The sequence below is a fragment of the Sturnira hondurensis genome, unplaced genomic scaffold (assembly GCF_014824575.4).
Source record: "Sturnira hondurensis isolate 20B ecotype Veracruz unplaced genomic scaffold, ASM1482457v3 Scaffold0018805, whole genome shotgun sequence".
In the NCBI taxonomy this organism is placed as follows: Eukaryota; Metazoa; Chordata; class Mammalia; order Chiroptera; family Phyllostomidae; genus Sturnira; species Sturnira hondurensis.
This window is the reverse complement of record NW_028091436.1, coordinates 2,038,583-2,058,782: the sequence shown is the minus strand read 5'-3', so window position 1 is coordinate 2,058,782 and position 20,200 is coordinate 2,038,583. Positions and strand designations below refer to the sequence as shown.

Sequence of the window (20,200 nt, the reverse complement as noted above, 5' to 3'; positions counted from 1 at the left end):
CCAGACTCGGAGGGAGGGAGGGAGGGAGGGAGGGAGGGAGGGAGGCTTGAACTCCCTTCCCAAGAGCCTGGGAGCTTAGTGGGAACTCGACCCCTCAGGACTTTCCTGCTTGCGCAGCTCACCTTCTTCCCAAACAGCCAACCAGCTCTCAGCTCCAGAAAGGGGCCCAAGTGCACGGGGGCCGCGGTGCTCAGGGCCAGACTCCCATCAGCACAGTCCTCACCGGGACGTGTTTCCTGGGCTGTAAAGGGCTGGGAGCCCCGGCCCCCCGCCAGCCACCGCAGGGCCAAACACAGGAGAAAGGGGTCTGCAGGCCATGCACCCGCAGGTCGTCCAGGCATCTGAGCACAGGGAGGGGGTGGGGCTGGGCGTGAAATGTGCACTGGAACTGGCACCGACCCAGGGTTAGGGCCGTCCTGCTCTCCTGGCTCCCCCTGGCTCCCATCCGCTCCTGCCGGCCTCTGCATTTTTGCATCTTTTTCTCATCGCGTGGTCCCCTTGTCTTTAAAAGGCTAAATGCTCTGTACTAAATTTGGTCACACCGCGCTCCAAGATTCCCTGGAATGTCCTCAAGTTTCAAGCTGCCCAGAGAGCGAGGCAGGCCCGCCCCCACTGGGGGATTGGCCTCGCCTTTCAGGGCCGGGCAGTGGCTTGGTCCGATTGGCCGCTGGGCGGACCGGCCTGGCCCACTAGCCCCACGCCCCGGGAGGCCTCGCTCCCAGTCCACAGCCCAGCACCTGCGCCGCGCAGGGCCCGGGAGCCCGTCCTCAGCAGCCCAGGGTTCGCTCCCAAGCCCCCTGTGCTTCGTCCACCCGGCTTGAGCCTCCACCCGCCGCCACCCGCCAGGACTGCAGCTGCCCCGGCCAGAGCCGCAGCCGCTTTGCCGAGATGTCCAAGGTAGCCAAGTACCGCCGGCAGGTGAGCGAGGACCCGGACATCGACAGCCTGCTGTCCACCCTGTCCCCCGAGGAGATGGAGGAGCTGGAGAAGGAGCTGGACGTGGCTGACCCCGACGGCAGTGTCCCTGTGGGGCTGCGGCAGCGGAGCCAGACGGAGAAGCCGTCCACGGGTGCCTACAACCGGGAGGCCATGCTCAGCTTCTGCGAAAAGGAGACCAAGAAACTTCTGCAGAGGGAGCTCTCCCTGGACGTGAGTGAGCGGGAGCCTGGAGGGGGCGGGAGGGTGGAGGGAGGGAGGGAGGCCAGGGGTCACGCTTCACAAGGGCGGGGCCTGGGACTCCGACACCCTACCTGAGCTGGCGCTGTGCCTGTCTCCCCCAGTGTCTGGTAGGAGCAGAGGCAAGAGACGCTGGTGGACCTCGGGTCAGAGGGGAGAGCAGAGCTCTCTGTGGGCAGAGCAGAGACCAGGGAGGAGGGACAAGGATGCTCCCAGTCTCAGGCCAGCCAGGCCGGGAGGGCTCAGCCCTCCCCGTGGAGGGTGGCTCGTGTTTAAGCCCTCTGGCTCTGGGGAGGGCGCCAGGGCGGGTGGATCTCCCACAGCCGTGGAGGCTGGCGGGGGCTTCAGGTCACTCCCAGGAGTGGGGGGCTGCACTTTCTGGGGGAGCCTCCAGAGGTGCCCCCCCTTCAGTCAGGGCTTTATCAGCCCCAGGGCCCCTTTGCTGGGCCAGGAATGTGGTTCCGGCAGCACGTCCCCCAGGAGGGGACGGTGACTGTTTGGGTGGGTGCAAGCAGAGCTGACCCCCATCGTCCTGGGCTGGTGTACGGTTCTCTTTCTCCATCCGTTTGTGACTGTTCCTGGGACACCAGGCTCGCTTCACCGGGGGAGGACTCTTGCAGGGTCCCCTGTCCGCAGGGACAACTGTCCCTCAGGGCGACTGTCCCTCAGGGCCGGTCCCCCACTCAGCACCCGCCCCTGTCCCCTTGCGTGTAGTCCATCACTTGTGAATTCTGGCCAGAAAAGGTGCAACCCCCTCTGTTCTCATGAAAACCGAGGCTCGGAGCTTCTGCGACAAGTTCGTTCTCACGTAGACACCGAGAAGGGCCGAGTTTTCTCTGGAAAGTCTGTCTGGGCAAGAGGCCTCCGACGCGGAGCCTTGTCACTGAGCCTTGTCACTCCCGCAGAGATGCGGGAGTGAGGGGAGGGGACACGGGAAGGTGGGGGAGAGGGCCCAGGCTCTGACCCTGTGCCACCCCCTGTCCTGGCCACAGTTAAGCCTAGAAGCAGGGAGACTGGGGAGTTAGGGGTCCCTCGTCCTCTGGGGGAGGTGGCTGCCTCTGAAACCATTGAGCGAACCCTGAAGATGGGGGCAATGAGAGGGGTGGGGGCCCTGCTGTGAGGGCCTGGTCAGCAAACACAGGGAGGAAAGGAAGCGCACCCCAAGGCCTCACCCCGCTCCAAACGCCCCGCTGGGACCTGGCTCTGCCCGCTCTCTCTCTGCAGCTGGGCCCTGGCCCTCCCCGCCCCCGTCCTCGGGCTCCGTGCCCGTGACCCCGTGTGCCCAGGGCCCTCTGGTCCCCACAGGGATGCTCCCCAGACTGCAGTCAAACAGCTGTGACTCCTTCCCAGCACAAGAGCCGGTGAGAGACTCTGCCCTTCTGGAAGTTTTACCCCCACAAGCCTCTGTCCTCAGCCAGTCAAAACCGAGGCGCACCGCTCCTCCCCGCCAGCCCTCCTCACTGTCCACCCAGGCACACACTTGTGTATGCAGACACCCCGGGAAGGGAGCTGGGGGTGGGTACCTGTGTGTGTGCACACGGGGGCATCCTCCGTAGAAGACCTTCAGGGCTGCTTTTCCCTTGTGGCAACGGGCTGTCCTCGCCCAGTCCCAGGACCCAGGGAGGCAGGGAGGCTGGCAGGGTGCGGGGCGTGTGCTGAGCCGCAGGCCAGAGAGTTGTCTCTGCAAAAATGACTGACAGCAGGTGAGGGTCGGGGGAAGGAAGCCTGCCTGGGAGTCGAGGACTGCGGTTAGTCCTTCTTAGGAGGGACGAGGCCAGAGAGACGCTGCACTGGGTCAAGGACCCTCCTCTTGTAGACAAGACGCTGACCTTTCTCTGGGATGCTGAGGGGACCGGGGACTCGGCTTTGAGCGGGCTGAGGCTGGGGAAGGGGCCTGGGAAGGGGCCTCTCCCCTGCGGGGTGGGGACAAGGCAGGGAACCCGGTGACTGTCCCCACTCTCTGGGTGTTTGACCCTTTCTGTGCTCCTTCTTGTATAGTTTCATGTATTTACTTTTAGACAGAGGGGAAGGGAGAAACAGAGGGAGAGAAACATCCATGTGTGGTTGCCTCTCGACTGCCCCCTACTGGGGACCTGGCCCCCAGTAGGCATGTGCCCTGACTGGGAATCAAACCGGCGACCCCTAGGTTCGCAGGCTGGCACTCAATCCACTGAGCCTCACCAGCCAGGGCTGAGCTAGTTCCTTTAGAAACAGAAACCAGTATGTGTCTTAAGCCCTGGGTCTCCCTGGGGAGGGGGATCCCCGAGATTCACACTCAGCTCTGCTGTGGGGGTGGGACTTTGGTCGTGACTATGTGCCCCCACCCCCACCCCGGGCCCCTCCAGACCAACGCCTCTCTGTCCTTGGGGTCTCGGGCCCCATTTCCTCCAGGTGGGTCAGGACCACACCTGCTATGAGGGCTCCAGCGCCAACCTGTCCCACCAGGGCACCTCGTTGTCACCTCTGTTTTCTTTCTCAGCCTCGCTTGGAGCAGGAAGGGTGGCAGGGGTCTAGGTGAGGCGGGGCGGGGCCTGACAGAGCCAAGCCCTGGCTTCCCTCCCCCACTTTAAAGGGGCAGAACCCTGGCTGGTGTAGCTCAGTGGATTGAGCGCAAGCCTGCGAACCAGACGATCGCGGTTCGATTCCCAGTCAGGGCACATGCTTGGGTTGCAAGCCAGTTTCCGGCAGGGGCCAGTTCCCGGCAGGGATGCACGAGAAGCAACCATACATTGATGTTTCTTTCCTCTCTCCTTCCCTTCCCCTCTAAAGATAAATAAATAAAGTATTAAAAAAAAAAAAGGGGGCAGAGCTCTCCGCTCGCAGCGGCAGGTCCAGCCGGTCCTTCCCCTTGGGTAGAAGGCAGAGCCCCTGGGCAGGTGTGCAGCCGACGGTGTGGTGAAACCCTGTCCTTGGCTCAGGTTTCGGGAACCGGATCCCCTTTGGGTCAACTCGTGTGTCCTCTTTCCTTCCCAGCCCGCCTCCCCAAGCTCCTGCTGCGCTACCAGGCGGGGGATTAGCGCCTGCTGGGCCCAGAGCAGGCGGGCGTGCTGGGGTGCTCCCTGGGGTAAACCCAAGAGGCTCGCCAGAGGCACCCCACCCGCCTTCGGACCTTCGACCTTCCCCTCTGCTCACTTGCCTTCAGAGCCTCACCCCCTCCCCCTCCCATCCCAGGTCATGGCCCAGCGTCCACAGCCTCTCCGCAGACACGGGGACACAGGGAAGGCCAAGGCTGCCGCCCCAGCCCTCCCTCCGATTGCCCCTTGCAGGGCTGGGCCTTGTTGGTGGCTGCCCCGGGCAGCACAGCCCCTGACTAAGGGGAGTCACCCGATGGGTGCACACCCACAGTAGCCCTGGAGGCTGCTGGGGAGACAGAAGAGGCACCCAGCAAGGGTCAAAGTGCAGAGAGAGGAAGGCGAGGACATGGCTCCACTGTGGGGGGGATGTCGGGGGTCGGGGGTCCGATCTGCCTCCCACTGACGAGGGGGAGTCGGGGGAGGCTGCTACCAGCATCTCGCAGGCTGGGGGCTCAGGGTCTCTGTACTGAGGCAGGAAGAGGTGCATCTGAGCAGACCCCCCGTGGGGACAAAGCCCTCAGCCATTCTGTCTGCCTGACATTGGCCCCCCTCTCCTGGGAGAGCGGAGTGCCTGCTGACGGCGGAGGCTGGAGGCTGTGCTGGGAGTCCCAGAAGGCCAGAGGCAGGGCTGCCGTGCTGCTTGTGAAGTCTGCACGCATGAGCCCGCATGGCAAGAACACAGGCAGAGCCTGGGGGCGGGGCTCGGGGCCCGATGCTGACGCTGACACCTGGGTGCCCGCCCATGCGGACGGCCAGCAAGGTCCTGGCCGTAACCCCCAGGCTTGTCGGGATGGCCCTGGCATCTTGTTGGTCAGAGGCTGGCAAGTGCCTGTGAGGTGGCCACCAAAAGCCTGGGGCGCAAGGCCGCCTGCTGCCAGCCCTCCCCGAGCCCGTGCAACTGGGGGCCCCCTCATGGGTGGGCAGGACTGTGAGCTGCGCCACCGAGTGTCTCTGGAGCCGCCACAGGGCAGGCGGAGCTGCGGGCTCCCGGGACCGGTGCCTGGGCCTGTGAGTGGGAAGGGCCCCAGCAGCCCCAGGTCACCGCCCGTGACACCGGAGGACGGAGTGGACGTGAGGCTCACGCTGCAGACTTTGCCCCTGCGTCTGTGCCAGTCGGCCTTTGCAAAGAATCTCTCCTGGGAGAGATAATAGTGGGTGGGATGAGGGACCCCGGAGGCTGAGGAGCTGGGCCCCCCCGGGGCAGACCCTCCTCTGTGCCTGCACCTTCGGTGACAGGCAGCACCACTCTGGTAGGGCACTGGCCCTCGGTCCCTGGGGCCCGCTGCAGGCAGGACAGCCCGCCGTCGTCAGGACACTGTTTACAAACAGTCAGATGGACAGACGGCCTCCTGTTCCCACCGCCTGCCCGGCCCTCCCCTGACTCCCTCCCAGAGCCCCAGGCTCCTCAGCCTGCCAGGTCTTCGGCCCTCACTTCCGGGGCAAGTGGGACCCCTGCCCCGAGACCACTGAGGGAGCGCGAGGCCGAACCGGAGGGCTGGGCAGAGCTCCCACGGAGCTCTGGGGGAGGATGTACTGAGTCTGGTGCGTAGAATAGTGTCCTCAGAGCCCGCAGGACCTGGGTTGGTCCTGCCCCACTGGCTGCAGGCTGTGTGACCCGCACAGGTTACTGTGCCTCTCAGAGATCATGTGTGGCACATGCACACGTGACATACGTGTGTCACAAAAAAGAAGCACGTGGTTTTGGCAGAGAGCACAGGTGGTCGGGGAGGACGCTGCCAAGGGCTGGAGCCGAGCCAGGGGCCTGAGGAGCCACCTGCCAGTTGGGCTGAGGGGACAGCAGACACAGAAGCCTCGGGGCGCGAAATGGGGGAGCAGGTTTGCCTGGTCAGAGGAAGGGCCAGGCCGGCCTGGGCAGAGCCAGTGGGCTCAGCGGAGGGTTGAGGAGCTGCAGCCCGGGGCACGAGCAGGACTCAGTGATGCCGGCCTTCGGGCAGCCCAGCTGCAGGAGGGACATCAGGGGAGGGCTCTGAGCAGGGCACCGTGTGACCCGCCGGCTCCGGGGGGGGGCGGGCGCGGGAGCCGGACACGGCCGACCCAGAGTGTGGACCAGCCTCCTTTGTCTGCGCCTTGTTTCTGGGGAGCAGGGGCGTCGGGGGGAGCCCAGAGGAGAACGTGGCATTAGCGGCATTTTCATGTGCACACATGTGTGCTGGCGGGGCGGGGCAGCGTGGGGCTGTGCGGAGGGAACCCCAGCCTCCTCCGTCTCCCTATGCCGACTCCGGCGAAGCCACGAGCAGCGGCCCGCCCACCATCCTGTCCAGCTCCGGCCTGACTGTGCCCCTTCCCAGCCTCAGCCACACGCTCAGGCCCCACCCTTCCAGCTGCCGGGCACACCTGGACAGGTGATACTGTGGATTCCAGCTCGGGCCGCCCACAGAGCCCACGCCGGCCCTGTCTCCCTCCCAAGGAAGACGGCCTCGCCTCTGAGCCCTCCACCCTACAGGCTCTGCCGCCACCCTCAGCAGAGGGCCCGGTGCCTATTACACCGAGAAACCTGAGGCCCTCAGGCGAGAAGACCTCCCATCCCTCTTCTGACGCCTGGGAACGGATAAGCTTCACAGGGCTGGCTCCCGGCCCCCTCACCTCACGGAGCCGCAGCCCCCCCCGCCCCGCCCACCCAGGCTGCCCACCACAGGTCCCCACCCCACCCCTCCAGGACTGATGTCAGCTTGGGCCGGTCTCTGAGGGCCTCACTCGCTGGACCCAGGGGACACCTTTCGGCCTCGGCCTGCTCGCCGGCTCCTTTCCATCACCAGCTCTTCCCCCATCTCCTCTCTCAGGGCCTCTCTCCCTCTGACCCTAAGCCTGGCGGTGCTCCTGGACGGCGCCCTCCGGCCCAAGCTCAGCGGCTGCCACGTGCTGGCTCCATCTCTGGCCTAGATCTCTGTTTCGAGTTCTAGATCGTTCTCTCGCCTCCGGGTGTGTCTCAAATTCAGCTCATCTAAAAATAAAGCAGCCGTCCCTGCACTCGCTTCCCCGGCCTCTGCACCGTGGGGAAGAGAGGTTAAGCGGGACAGCACCCAGGTCACCCCTTGGACTAACGCGCTCCCAGGACTCTCTGGGCCACTGTGCCCCTGAAATCAGCCTTCCTCTCTGTCCCAACTCCGTCGCCCCCACCCTTTACCAGATGGAAGAAAGGCCCGCTGAGACCCGGGCTCCCCACAGCAGCCGAGGCCTCGTCATCAGGCTGCATCCAGGCCTTCAGCTGCCCATCACCTCATCACGGCCGGGTCAGGGGTGGGGGTGGCTTGCTGCCTGATGCCCCACCTCCCTAGCGCCTGGTCCCCTTCGCCCTGGCCCTGGGCTCTCCAGGGCCCAGTGCCTCATCTTGCTCCCTCCTGCCTCTGCCCCATCACCTCCCACCCCGTGCTCTCCCTCTCGTACCCCATGCGCCTCAGAACGCTGTCTGCGCTTTCTCCACGAGTGTTGAGGATCGGCCCGCCTGTGTCCTTCCAGGGCCCTGCGGCGAGCGTGGTGCCCGGCTCCGTGAGTGTCTGTCGAACGAGCGAGGGGTGAGCAGGGTGCACACGCCGCTCTGGGCCTGTTGGGTCGAACCCTCAGAAGCTGCCGACACTCTCCAAGCCTGTTGGGAAGGATCTTGTGTCCAGACCCTCCAGGAAAGGGGTAGTTGGCAGGGGGCCTCTGTTCCGGCTTTGCAGACAGCCCATGAGGCCAGGGCAGAGGCTCCCGCCCGAAAGCTGATGGGCAGCCAGCGGGGTGGCCGAGAACCTGCACGGGAGGAACCCACACGCAGCCGCTAGCTTCTAACCGGCTCCGTCTCTCCGTCCTCCTCTGGCTCTTCCCGTCCCCAGCTCTCGGGGGACCTGAGGGTGCAGGCTGACATTTCCAGTCTGACCCACGCAGGTTCGCTCTCTGGGGACGCAGACCGGACCTCAGCAGGATATTAATAATTTGCGGAGGCCGCCGGTTCCCATCGTCCGGATCCTTCCCCAGAATGCTGGAGAAATCCGGCAGCCTCGTCTCCAGATCTGCTAGAGGTGGTGTGGCCCCTGCAGGGGACCTGCTGGGAGCAGACCGCACCCTCCCCCCCCCAGAAGGCCTGCGTTGGGAAGACTGGGCACTGCGGCCCAGAGGTCCGCACAGGCCGGTTCTGCTCCCGCTGCAGCCAGAGCTGCGAGGCCGGAGACGAGGGCAGCCTGGCCAGGCCGGTCCCCCGCCAGGGCTCCACAGGAGAGTTAGCCCCAGACAGAGCCAATAGGGTGACTGTTTCCTCTGTTCCCCCAAAGATGCTAACCAGCGGGTCCCAGGCTGGACACACGGGAAGGAGATGAATGCGTCACTACTGGCCGCCTCCAGGCACGGAGGGCTCGGTTTCTCTCCGGGGCCCCCGCTGGCGGGGTCTGGAAGCAGAGTGGCAGCGTCCCTCCCTCCTACGTGGTGCTGGCCGGCCTGTCCCTGCTCCTTCCCTGCTCTGGGAGCAGCTGTGACTCCTCAGTCCCCACACCGCTCGGAGGACGCCAGCGCCCCAGGGGTCAAGGACCTCGCCCGTAGTGGGGATTTCTGGAGTTCCGCAGGCCCCGAACCGCTGACCTGAAAGGCAGCCACGCGGTGGGACACGCAGCGCTGGGGCGGCCGCTTCAGAAATGCCCCGTGGCGGCCATGTAACCGGCTCCTTGTGGATGACACGCCGGGCACTGGAGAGAGGGCAGCGGCCAGCAACGGTCTGGCTCACTGGCGAGAAGGACGAGCACCGTCCGCGTCTGTGTCCAGCCTTCCTCTGTGGCCGAGACTCGGGCACACACACATCGCGTCCATTTTGTCTCTTACTTTCAAAAAAACCATGTTACAGTCCTTTTCCCGTGTCCCCGAAAACCCTCTGTAAGCACCACCTTCAGTGGACGCAGTCGCAGCCCAGGGCAGGGCTGGGTGGAGCCCTCTGCCTTTATTTGGACATGGACAGGCTCCCGGCAGACACGCTTCCCGAGGCCCGCACAAATCCACAGCACCAGGCTCCACAGCACATGGCTCAGGCCTTTGGCACTCGTCCCTGAGAGGGAGCCGGCCAAGCCCGGGGTAAACAGAACCCTTAGCTCAGTGTCCCCTGCACTGAGGCGCACAACAGGCTTGGGGGGGACATCAACTGGACCCGGAAATAAGGAGGCTGGTGGTCGTGCACCAGCCAGAGACCCCCAGCCCAGGGCCAAGTTCTGACGGCCGAGGGTCTGCCTCCCTCCTCTGTGGCTCTGGAGGCCATCAGTCTGTGTGGCCGAGGCCACGATGGACCAGACGTGCCTGGGTCCTTTGGGAGGAAAGAATCGTCACCTCCTGCAAAGAGAGCTGGGCTGTGGCCCTGGAGAACCTCGGGTGCAGGGAGGACGTCCAGTCCGACCTCCCGCGTCCAGGGGCCCCGCCCAAACCGGACAAGCCCCCCGATGCCACGTCAGGTCAGGTCGCCAGCAAAGCCGCGTTTCCGTCCAGGAAGGAGAAAGGAAGACAAGCCGCCGCCACCTCCTCCTCCTCAGGCTCCCTGCATGGCCTGGGCCCAGCACCTCAGCGCCTCTTGCCGGGGCCTTGGTGATGACCTCCAGCCAGTCTCCTTCCCTCCCGTCTCTACCGGACGGACACTAGTCCATCCCCAGGCAGCTGCCAGGGCTCACTGTTGAGTCCGAGTCTGATGCCCTCGCTCTGGCTAAGGATCTGCGCCTTCCCAGCGCCGTCTGTGGTCTGCGGGCTCTCTCACCCCTGCCTGCTCAGCCCCTCGGCGACAGAGAGCTCCTCGAACCCCCATGTGCTGTGCTCCTGGAAGTGACGCATTTCTCCCCTTCGTCCCCTCTCCCTCGGGGCTCAGTTGAACCGGAACATCTCAGAGGCCCCAGCACAGAGAAGGGCGCCTGTGGGCCCAGGGCCCCGGGGGGGGGGGGCAGCCCCGGAGCCAGAGGGGCCTCGGGGCCCGCTCACCTCGTGATCAGGGAGAGCTGAGCTCACTGTCGCTGGGAGCGTCCGGGCTCAGCCGGCGCCGTGGGGTGGTCGCAGGGGACTGAAGTGGTGTCATGGCATGGCACCCCTGCAAGGGCTTCTTAGGGGGCGGGCTGGGACGGAGAGAGGGCCAGCTCCTGCCCGCAAGCCGCTCCCCATGGAGTCCAGGACAAGCTCGTCGCCGTGACCAGTGCAGACAGGTGGCGGGCAGGGACGTCCTTCCACTGCCAGCCCGAGAGGCCCCGGGGAAGGGGCCGTTAAGAGGAGTGACTCATTTTTTAGGTAATAGAACAGTGTGGCAGCTATCTTTTTCAAAAAACAAAAACACAGGGAAATATTCAAGCCCAAAGTGGCCTGCCTGCGGCCGCACGTAGCTGGGACAGGCAGGCCAAGGGTCGGCAGTGGGCAGCAGGGCGGTGGGCACCCCGAGGCGAGTGGACAATCGCTGTTTCCCACAGCGGCCAGGCGGCGAGGGGTGAGACGCTCAATCTAAAGGCCTCGAGGCAGCGAGGCTGAAAGGGGTGGGCGCATGTTCCTCACGTGACAGGGCCGAGTGCCGGGCCGGGGGGTGGGGCGGGGTGCTGGGCCGAGCCTGCCAGGCCCGAGGCCCAGGCTCTGTCCGGGTCAGATCAACATCTTAGGAAGGCCCTGTCACTACAGGGTGGGGTGGCCTGGAGAGAGGCAGGACAGCAGGCCAGAGGGGCGGTCGCCTGGGCTGGCAAGGGGCTGCTTTGAGGGCACTGGGGAGGTGGACCAAGGGCCGAGGTGTGGAAGCAGGACGTCAGGACTGACGTCCTGGGGGGGCCTGGGCCGGGGGCTCAGTCACCCTTTCCCTGGAGGTGAGTGCCGCAGGCTCCGCCCTGGCCTCCGCTGTGTCTCTCAGGCCCAGGGCGGCCACGGAACTGTCGGGACCCTCGTTCAGGAACTGTCAGCATTCGCGATGACGACAGCAAGCGCTGAGCGCGGCCCTTTTCAGCCCCGGGCAGCGGGAGAGGCCGGGCAGCCCTCCCGCTTGGAGCCCGCAGGGACGGCTGTGGGGCCAGGGCTTCTCCGCAGCCTGCTCTGCACCGGGACAGCACGTTCCTCCCTCTTGAGGACCTGATCCTGAGGACACACGGTGTCCCCGTAAGTGGCTCTTCAGGGTGGTCGGCAGCTTCTCTGAGAACGGACACGAGCAGCCGAAGCAGCAAGCGTGCCGGGGCCAGAGTGATAATGTCACTTGTTTGTTTCTACGAAAAGGTTTCCCAGTTTCTCCAAAAATGGTTTGCGAGAGCCTCCCAGGGTGAGTCACCGGCCGCTGGCTGCAGGGACAGGCGCCAGAGGTCCGAGCCTGGAGCCCAGATGTCGACGGGTGCCCCAGATGTGCCAGGCGGGCCAGTGGTGGGGCCAGGCCTGGCCACGCCTCAGGCGGCATTAGGACCCCCTCCTGCCCCGTGCTGGGGCAGTGAGGACCGCACAGGGCTCCCCGCAGCCAGGCGCCCTCCCACCCCACTATTCACTGTTCCTCGAAGACTCGGGTTCCAGCTGGTGAGACGTCTCATGCCTGAGCCTCACCTCCCAGCACGTCCCCCGCCCCTCACACTGAAGTGGACGGCGTTCGCTCCCCCTAGGAGCTGGGCCTGAGGACAGCATCAGAAAACATCCTCATGTCCCAGGGTCACTGCCACCGGCCTTCCCATGGTCACTTCCCACCACTCTGCCCCGGAGCTGGAGACCATCTTGGGAGGGAGCGATGAACCAGAGGTTGAAGGCTTGACCTGAGACCCTCCGGCCTCCTGTTCGGCACCGGCACTCCCCACCTGGCGCTGGGCAGTGGTGAATCCTGTCTGTCGGTCCATCTGTCCGTTCGTCTGTGGTTTCTGCTTATTCCTGGGAAGCAGAGGGGCCAGCGCTCTGGGCGTGGAGCATGAGGGCTGAGGGACAGGGACAGAGCTGTGAGCAGCTGACTTCCCAAGAGCTAGCTCCCTGCGCCCGCCCGTGGCCACGCTTCCCGAGGAGCCCTCACCGGAGCCTGGGAGGGCAGTGGCCCCAGGTGTGCCTCCGAGCAAAGCCCAGGACCCAGCCTTTGGCCTTGGCACCGGCAAAGAAGCAGTGGGGCCTGCCATCAGCCGGGTGGAGGGCCTGTCTTCCGCCAGCACAGGACGCACGCACAGGGTCGGAGGTGGTGCAATCAGGGCAGGGCTGCAGACCAGTCACGGCTGAGGACACACCTGCAGGGCTGACAGCAGGGCCTGGAACAGACCGGCCACACGCGCACAGCCAGTCACAGCGCCACTGGCCCCGACTGCTGGATGCTGGGGGCGGCCCCATGTCCGTCCGCAGATGAGTGGGTTCCCGAGACGGGGCCGTCCACACGTTGGCGTGCCGTCCTGCCTTCGAAAGGAAGGACATTCTGGGTGTGCCCTTCAGGAAGTGTCCGCATTCAGCAGTGATGGCGTCCATGGTGCAAGGTGTGACTCCCTCGCCCATGCACCCTCCTGGGACAGGGGCCACGGGAGGGCCGCGCCATGCAGCAGTCGGTCTGGGGTCAGCTGCTTAGCCCGAGGTGAACCTGACCCGGCTGCTCGGTGTTTGGGCACAGGGCAGAAAGAGGGGAGCACAGTGGTCATCCGAGGCTCGGCGCTGGCCCGTCAGACCCACAGGGCTCGCTCTGTGGGCCACCGCCTGCCCAGGCCAGACCTGACCCCAGGTCCTGGCGGCCACCCCACCTTTGGGTTGCCCCTTCGCACCCTGATGGCAGTGAGGCGCCATTTACCTTCATTTCACTGGTGTCCCCAAAGAGGGCACACAGGCCCTTCTCTTCCTTTCTTTCTTTTTTAATTTTCAAAACAGATTTCATTTATTTATTTATTTCTAGAGAAAAAAGAGAGGAGGAAGAGAGGGAAAGAAACATCAATGTGTGGTTGCCTCTCGCCCGCCCCCTACTAGGGACCTGGCCTGCAACCCAGGCGTGTGCCCTGACTGGGAATCGAACCCGTGACCCTTTCGTTTGCAGGCTGGCATTCGATCCACTGAACCACACCAGCCAAGGCTCTTTCTTCTTAATTTTTAATATTTATTTATGTGTTTGTTTTTAGGGAGGGGAGGATAAAGAGAGGGAGAGAAACATCGATGTGGGAATGTGCCCTGACTGGGATTCGAACCAGCCGCCTTTCGCCGAGCAACTCCACCCAGGCCCCACGCAGGCCCTTTTTGGTTGCGGGTCTGTGCCGAGCCCTGTGGGAAGCTGCCGTGGGAAATCCCTGCTGCCATGGTGGGGCCCTGGCGGCGCGCTGAGGAGGGAGCCCCCTGGGACTTCTGTCGGGAGCACCTGGCACCCCGATGACAGGTCCCACAAGCCTGGGGCCTCCTGCCGGTCCAGCCTGGTACGGGGGCTGCTCTCCCAGGGGACTTCGCAGAGCCAGGACCCTGGCCTATCTCAGAAGGTCCCCAGGGGGCTGCGGGGAGCATGGCCCTGGCCCCAGCCCTCCTCAGAGGAGAAGCAGCAACACGCAGTCTTGTGATGAGCTCTCAGGGGACACCCTGGGCAGTCAGTGTCCACAGGAACTTCGGTTGAGGTCTAGGGACAGTCCCTGCCCCCAGCCAGGGGCCTGAGCTGGGACATTCTGGCCACCTGCAGACAGGACACTGCAGGCCCTGAACACCCCAGTGGCACCCACTCAGGCTTGCACTGTGGGAAGGGCAGATGCAGTCCCCTTCCCCGGGCTCTGTCCCTCCCAGGCAGCGTGGTCTTGGTGCTGCGTCCCGGAGGCAGGGTCCCCTCGCAGACCCCCAGGGCAGGCTCCCCTACAGAGACCCCGGTGCCACAGTGGGTTCCGGCACAAAGGAGAGGGCCTGGTGTGGCCAGTGCCTGTGGTTTGGGAACTCGGGTCAGGCTCCTCTCCTCCGCCCCTTCTCGATGCAGGTGGTAACGTCCTCTGGGCAGTCAGTAACCTTACGGAGGGGGTGGCCCAGGCGGCCCAAGGCCCAGAAGGCCGGGTTCTGCTCCTCAGAACCTGGCAGATCCCTCCTGTGGATCCGGACCTCAGACAGATGCAGAACCATGCCACGTGGCCACGTGGCCCGGAGGAGACGGGGGCAGGGGGCGGGGCGCACAGCTGGGTCCTCGCATGTGTCGCAGGCTGTTGGAGGTCTCCAGGGGTCCCCTCTGCACCCCTGCCTCCAGGAGGGGCTCCCGAACCACACCCCACACTGCCCCAGCCTGACACCCCCCAAAGGGAAATGGACAGCCGCCGCCTCATCTGGGCCGAGGCCCCTGCTCTGTGGAGGCCCTTGGAAGAGTCTGAGTGAGTCCCTCTCACTACCAGGGGCAAGCTGCCCAGTGAGCCTGGAGGCAGGAGCCCAGGCCAAGAACAGCCCCTGGGGGCCAGCAGGATGCACCCCCGGTTCTAGAGGCAGAGCAGTTGGCCCAGACTCCCGCCCGAGAAGGAGGGCAGCCCTGCTCGACGGGCTCTGTCTCCTTTTAAGGCAACGTGGCCTGGCTGCAGCAGCCCCCACCCTCCCCGCTCATCCCGCTGTTCTGCTCTGCTCAGGAAACCNCTCCCGAACCACACCCCACACTGCCCCAGCCTGACACCCCCCAAAGGGAAATGGACAGCCGCCGCCTCATCTGGGCCGAGGCCCCTGCTCTGTGGAGGCCCTTGGAAGAGTCTGAGTGAGTCCCTCTCACTACCAGGGGCAAGCTGCCCAGTGAGCCTGGAGGCAGGAGCCCAGGCCAAGAACAGCCCCTGGGGGCCAGCAGGATGCACCCTTGGTTCTAGAGGCAGAGCAGTTGGCCCAGACTCCCGCCCGAGAAGGAGGGCAGCCCCGCTCGACGGGCTCCGTCTCCTTTTAAGGCAACGCGGCCTGGCTGCAGCAGCCCCCCCTCCCCGCTCATCCCGCTGTTCTGCTCTGCTCAGGAAACCGATTCATCAGCCCCCCCGCCCCCCAGCCTGTTTTTCACAAGGCTCTGTTTAAAGGTCTGGCACTGCTTCCCAAGCACAGACACGTGGCAGATCCCACAGGGCCAGGGTGTACCCTGAGGGAGCAAGGGTGGGGGGACCCTGGAGGGAGCCCCCTCTGGTGTGGGCTGGGCCGGGCTGGGGGGCCCTGGAGGGAGGCTGGGCGAGGTCAGAGGAGGCGACTTGGTGGCTGCTAGTGACAGAGGTCTGAAGCCCAGGTGTTCCCAAGCTTGTGGGTGAAACTGGTTAGGTTCTCATCTCTCCAGATCCCCAGTTTCCTCTTCTCAAGGCGGGGGAGTGGCGTGGGAACTCTGCAGAGGGCGCTGGGCAAAGTGCAGGGGCCAGGGGGCCTTGCCACAGGCGCGTTGGGGACCAGGGTGAGGCAGCGTGGCTGGACCTGCCTGGGGGCTGCTGCTCCCAGCTGCCACCTCTGAGCTCCTGCAAGGGCCCCATGCGGAGACCATTGAGACAGGGTAGTGGGGAGGGGGAGGCTGTTTGCTGGCCAGACTGCACGAGAGTCATAGGCATGTCCTGACCTGAGAGGTGACCGCTCAGGTTCCTGTGACTGTCTGTGTGTTTCCTTTCTTCCTCACCTTCTTGGAAATCAAGGTTGGGTCAAGTCACCACCCCTTCTGCCCCAGCCTGGAAGGGTGACCCACGGGGTCATAGCCAGTCCCTGGGAGCCAGAGTGAGCATGAGGGCTGCTCCTCCCCCAGCCCTGTGGGTCCTCTGCGGCTGCGCTGCCCAGCCTAGGGGGCAGGAGGGGGCGAGCACATTCCAAGGGCCTGTCTCACCAGGCCCTGTGCCCCTTGGCCATCTGCTGTGACTCGAGTTGGAGAGCCAAGGACTTTTGCTGCTAAATAAACCCCAGGCTGGTCCCAACTGCCTTCGTTTGTGCTCCAGGTACAAACTGTTTTCATAGGACCCACCAGCTCTCCACCCCACGGGGGGGTGGGGGCACTGGAGTCCTCTATCCCCCCTCTCCCCGTCCCCTGTTCTCCAACACCCCAAAAGACAGAACCCAGGCCACACCCTCTCCTTCTACCGACCTTGAAGGAAGGACGTGCAGAGGTCCCGAGGCCCCCGCTGCACCCCCGCTCTGGGCGCTGTGTTGCCCACGGGTTCCTCTTGCCTTGGCTGTCCGCCGGGCCAGCCGCCCCGCCTCGTCCAACCTTGGGGAGCAAGTGTCGCCCGCCCGAGGCCCTGCTTTCTGTGCCGTCCAGTGGAGGGGGAGGTGCGGGTCCTGCCGCGGGGCCCACCCACACCCGCAGCACCGGTTCCTGGTGTGTGTGTGACCACAGTGCCGCCACCGGGTCCTAGGCCCCGAGGTTGCCCCCCCCGCCGGCTCCTCACAGACAGGTCCAGTCCCTGGCAAAGTTTCTACTGGGGAAAAAAAGGGAAGATACTGTGGATGGTCACAGAGCCACATACACTCGGCCTCTGAGACCGCCGTCACTCCTGGTCTCAACGCAGCGGGCCCAGCAGAGAGGGTGTAAAAACGCCCTGTGGGTAGAATAAAATGCCAGCAGTTTTGGGTGTTTTTTAAAGATTTTACTTATTTATTTTCAGAGAGAAGGGAAGGGAGGGAGAAAGAGAGGGAGAGAAACATCAGTGTGCGGTTGCCTCTCTTGCGCCCCCTACTGGGGACCTGGCTCACAACCCAGGCAGGCGCCCTGACTGGGAATCCAGGGGGCGCCCCGTTGGTACTCAGGCTGGTGCTCAGTCCACTGGGCTGCCCCTGCCAGGGCAGAAGTCAGCAGTTTTATGTTAGTCGCTCCAACCTTTGTCCCCAGTTTGAGAAGGGACTGGCGTCCAGGCCCCGAGTCTGAGGACCCCTGACCCCCCTGGGCAGGCAGGGTGGGGCCCAGGGTGAGGCGGGAGCGGTGCAGGCCGCAGCCCAGGATGCCAGGGGCACCAGAAAGCCCCAGGGCCAAGACGGGTGATGTTTTCGTGACTACTGTAAAAAAATCAAATGCGCCACCGAAAACCCCGATGAGCACAACTTCCAAGTTGTAAATAAAGACAGGCTCAGCAGGGCCTGCCTGGACGTATTCTGGGTACATCGCAGGGCCGGAGAGGGGAGCGCTGGCCCGAGGACCTGGGGACCCAGGGACCTGGGGAGGGGATTGTGGTCAGCCCAGCTCCGCCACCCGAGCCTGAGCCGTCTCCTGTGTCCTCTTGGCCGGTCCCCAGGCGTGTTCCTGTTGCCCCGGGGCCGGCTCCTCACGTTTGTTTTTCTTTTCCGAATTCTTAGGAAAGCAAGCGAGCGGAGACCAAGACAGACGCCAGGGACGGAGGCGAAAAGGGCAGCGACGCCAGCAGAAAGGCCCTGGGCCCCCGGCGGGACTCAGACCTGGGGAGGGAGCCCAGGCGGGGGGCCCTGAAGAAAAGCTTCTCAAGAGACCAAGAGGACACTGAGGGCACAGGCGCCCAGCAGTCCAGGGAGGAGAGGCTGCTCCGGGGCATCGACAGGGGCCGGGTCAGGGCTGCCGTGGACAAGACCGAGGCTGGCGGGGTCGGGCCGGGGGACAGCAAGGCGGCCCCCAGGAAGGAGGATGAGTTGAGAGGCGGGGACAAGGACAAGAAGAGAGAGGACGGGAAGGGAAAGGGAGGCGTCCAGCATGCCGAGGCTGCCAGGCAGGAGGGCCAGGAGCTGAGACCAGAGAGCAAGGGCGCAGACACGGGAAAGGATAGCCACCAAGTCAAAGAGGGGGCGCCCCCCAGCCCAAGGGGGCCCACGGAGGAGAGGGAGCCCGAGGCCACCGAGGAGCAGGCCCCCTGCGGCCCCGCCCAGCCCCCAGAGGGGCCCGCCCCTGCGGAGGAGGAGACCGCGCCCAGCATGTTTGACGAACCCCTGGAGAGAGTGCGGAGCAACGACCCCGGCATGACGGAGGTGAACGTCAACAACTCCGACTGCATCACCAACGAGATCCTGGTGCGCTTCGCCGAGGCCCTGGAGTTCAACACGGCGGTGCGGGCCTTCGCCCTGGCCAACACGCGCGCCGACGACCACGTGGCCTTCGCCATCGCCATGATGCTCAAGGGCAACAGGGCCATCACCAGCCTCAACCTGGACTCCAACCACATCACCGGCAAGGGCATCCTGGCCATCTTCCGGGCCCTGCTGCAGAACAGCACGCTGACCGAGCTGCGCTTCCACAACCAGCGGCACATCTGCGGCGGCAAGACGGAGATGGAGATCGCCCGTCTGCTCAAGGAGAACACCACGCTGCTCAAGCTGGGCTACCACTTCGAGCTGGCGGGGCCCCGCATGACGGTGACCAACCTGCTCAGCCGCAACATGGACAGGCAGCGCCAGAAGCGCCTGCAGGAGCGGCAGGCGCAGGAGGCGGCCGCGGAGAGGAAGGGGCTGCTGGAGGTGCCGAAGGCCGGGCTGCCGGCCAAGGGCTCCCCGGGCCCCTCGCCCCAGCCGTCCCCGAAGGCCTCTCCCAAGAACTCGCCCAAGAGAGGGGGTGCCCCGGCCGCCCCGCCCCCACCGCCACCTCCCCTGGCCCCGCCCCTCATGGTGGAGACCCTGAGGAACTCGCTGTCACCAGCCACCCAGAGGAAGATGGGGGACAAGGTCCTCCCCACCCAGGAAAAAAACTCCCGCGACCAGCTGCTGGCTGCCATCCGCTCCAGCAACCTGAAGCAGCTCAAGAAGTTAAGTGGCTGGGGCTGCCGAGGGGGAGGGGACCCCGGAGGGGACAGGCAGAGGGAGCCGGCCAGGCTTCAGGCATCATGCAGATGCCCAGGGTCATCTGTCTGCCCCCTGCCCCCAGGTGGCACCTCTGCCCCTCAGAGGGGACTGTCCTTCCTTTAAGGGCCTGCACCTCCTCCTAGAAGCCACAGGCGGCCACTCCATGGGGTGTCAGCCTCAGCCCTTCTTCCCGCCCCCCACTTTCCAACCACCTGTCCCAAAGCTCTGGGCCCTCCGTCCAGAGCCTCCCTGTGACGTGCAGTGCTGGGACACCAGCCGTCCGCTCCCTCTGCTCCCTGGGGACGGGCATGTCACCTGATCCTGCTCCACAACATTGCTGGGGACTGGACGGCCGGAGAGAAAGGACAGGCTCACTGGTATCCCACACAGCACCCACTTTTCCTAAAAGGGAAACCACCTTGTGCCCTCACCCCTAGACCCGAGCTGCAGCGCCCGCTTCTGGAACCACCGGGCTGCCCCTGACCCTCTGCTTTGTCCTTACAGGTGGAGGTGCCCAAACTGCTGCAGTAGCGCCAGGCTGCCGGGCACTGCCCCCCCGCCCCGGCTGACCTGCTGCCACGGCCGGGTCTGCCGGGACCTTGGAGGCCCAGGCCACGCTTTCTTGTCCCAGCGTTTCCTCTGCACCTGGAGCGGACGTTTCTGGACAAGTAGAGTCCTTTACGCACGTCCCTCAGAAGACGGCATGCTGGTGGGATTCAGGGTGTCCCACAGGGTCCACGTCACAGCCCAGCCCCCCGCCCCCCGGGGCCAGGATCCAGGCCTCTGAGGAGCCCCGGGCAAAGCTGCTGGGCTGGGGGCATTCTGTGCAGGGCAGGGCAGAAGGTGGAGAGAGGGGCGGGGAATACCTCAGCTCCCCCCAGCCCCGGTGGCTAATCAGGGCACATGATGGTGGGGCAGCTGGCCTCGGTGGGTGTGCCTGGGGGTGGGGGCGAGACAGACAGCAGCCGGGCCTGAGGGTTCGATGCCAAAGCAGACATTTCCTTATACCCACCTGCTGCTATTGTGAGTGGCTGTGTCTTTTTCCATAAGATTTTGATAATATATACAAGCCTTTAGCTTTAAGAGGCCGTGCCCACCTCTATCCTGTGCCCAGGGCCCTGATGTGGTGCCCAGCTGGGCTCCCTGGAGGTCCCCAGCCATGCCATCCCAGTGGCCAGAGTCCAGATCCCAGAGGCAGGAAGGGTGGTGTTGGACAGCCTCCCAGCTGAGCTGGCTGTCCAGCCCCGTGGCCAGGCTTCAGCCGGCCAGGCCACTCTTGTCCTGTGTCAGGGGTCGGCTGAGGAGTCCCAGGTCAGGGAGCTGCATTTCGCACGTTCACTCCCTGACCCTCC

General features: G+C 65.0%; 1 protein-coding gene across 1 annotated transcript; it reads left to right on the top strand.

The window, feature by feature from the left end:
- Window positions 1–89: 89 nt before the first annotated feature.
- On the top strand, window positions 90–19,929 carry LMOD1 (leiomodin 1). The gene is made up of 3 exons (XM_037070480.1): window positions 90–1,149; window positions 17,403–18,812; window positions 19,353–19,929. The coding sequence occupies exons 1-3, from the start codon at window positions 889–891 to the stop codon at window positions 19,377–19,379; spliced, it is 1,698 nt and encodes a 565-aa protein (XP_036926375.1). The 5' UTR covers window positions 90–888; the 3' UTR covers window positions 19,380–19,929.
- The last annotated feature ends 271 nt before the right edge of the window (window positions 19,930–20,200 follow it).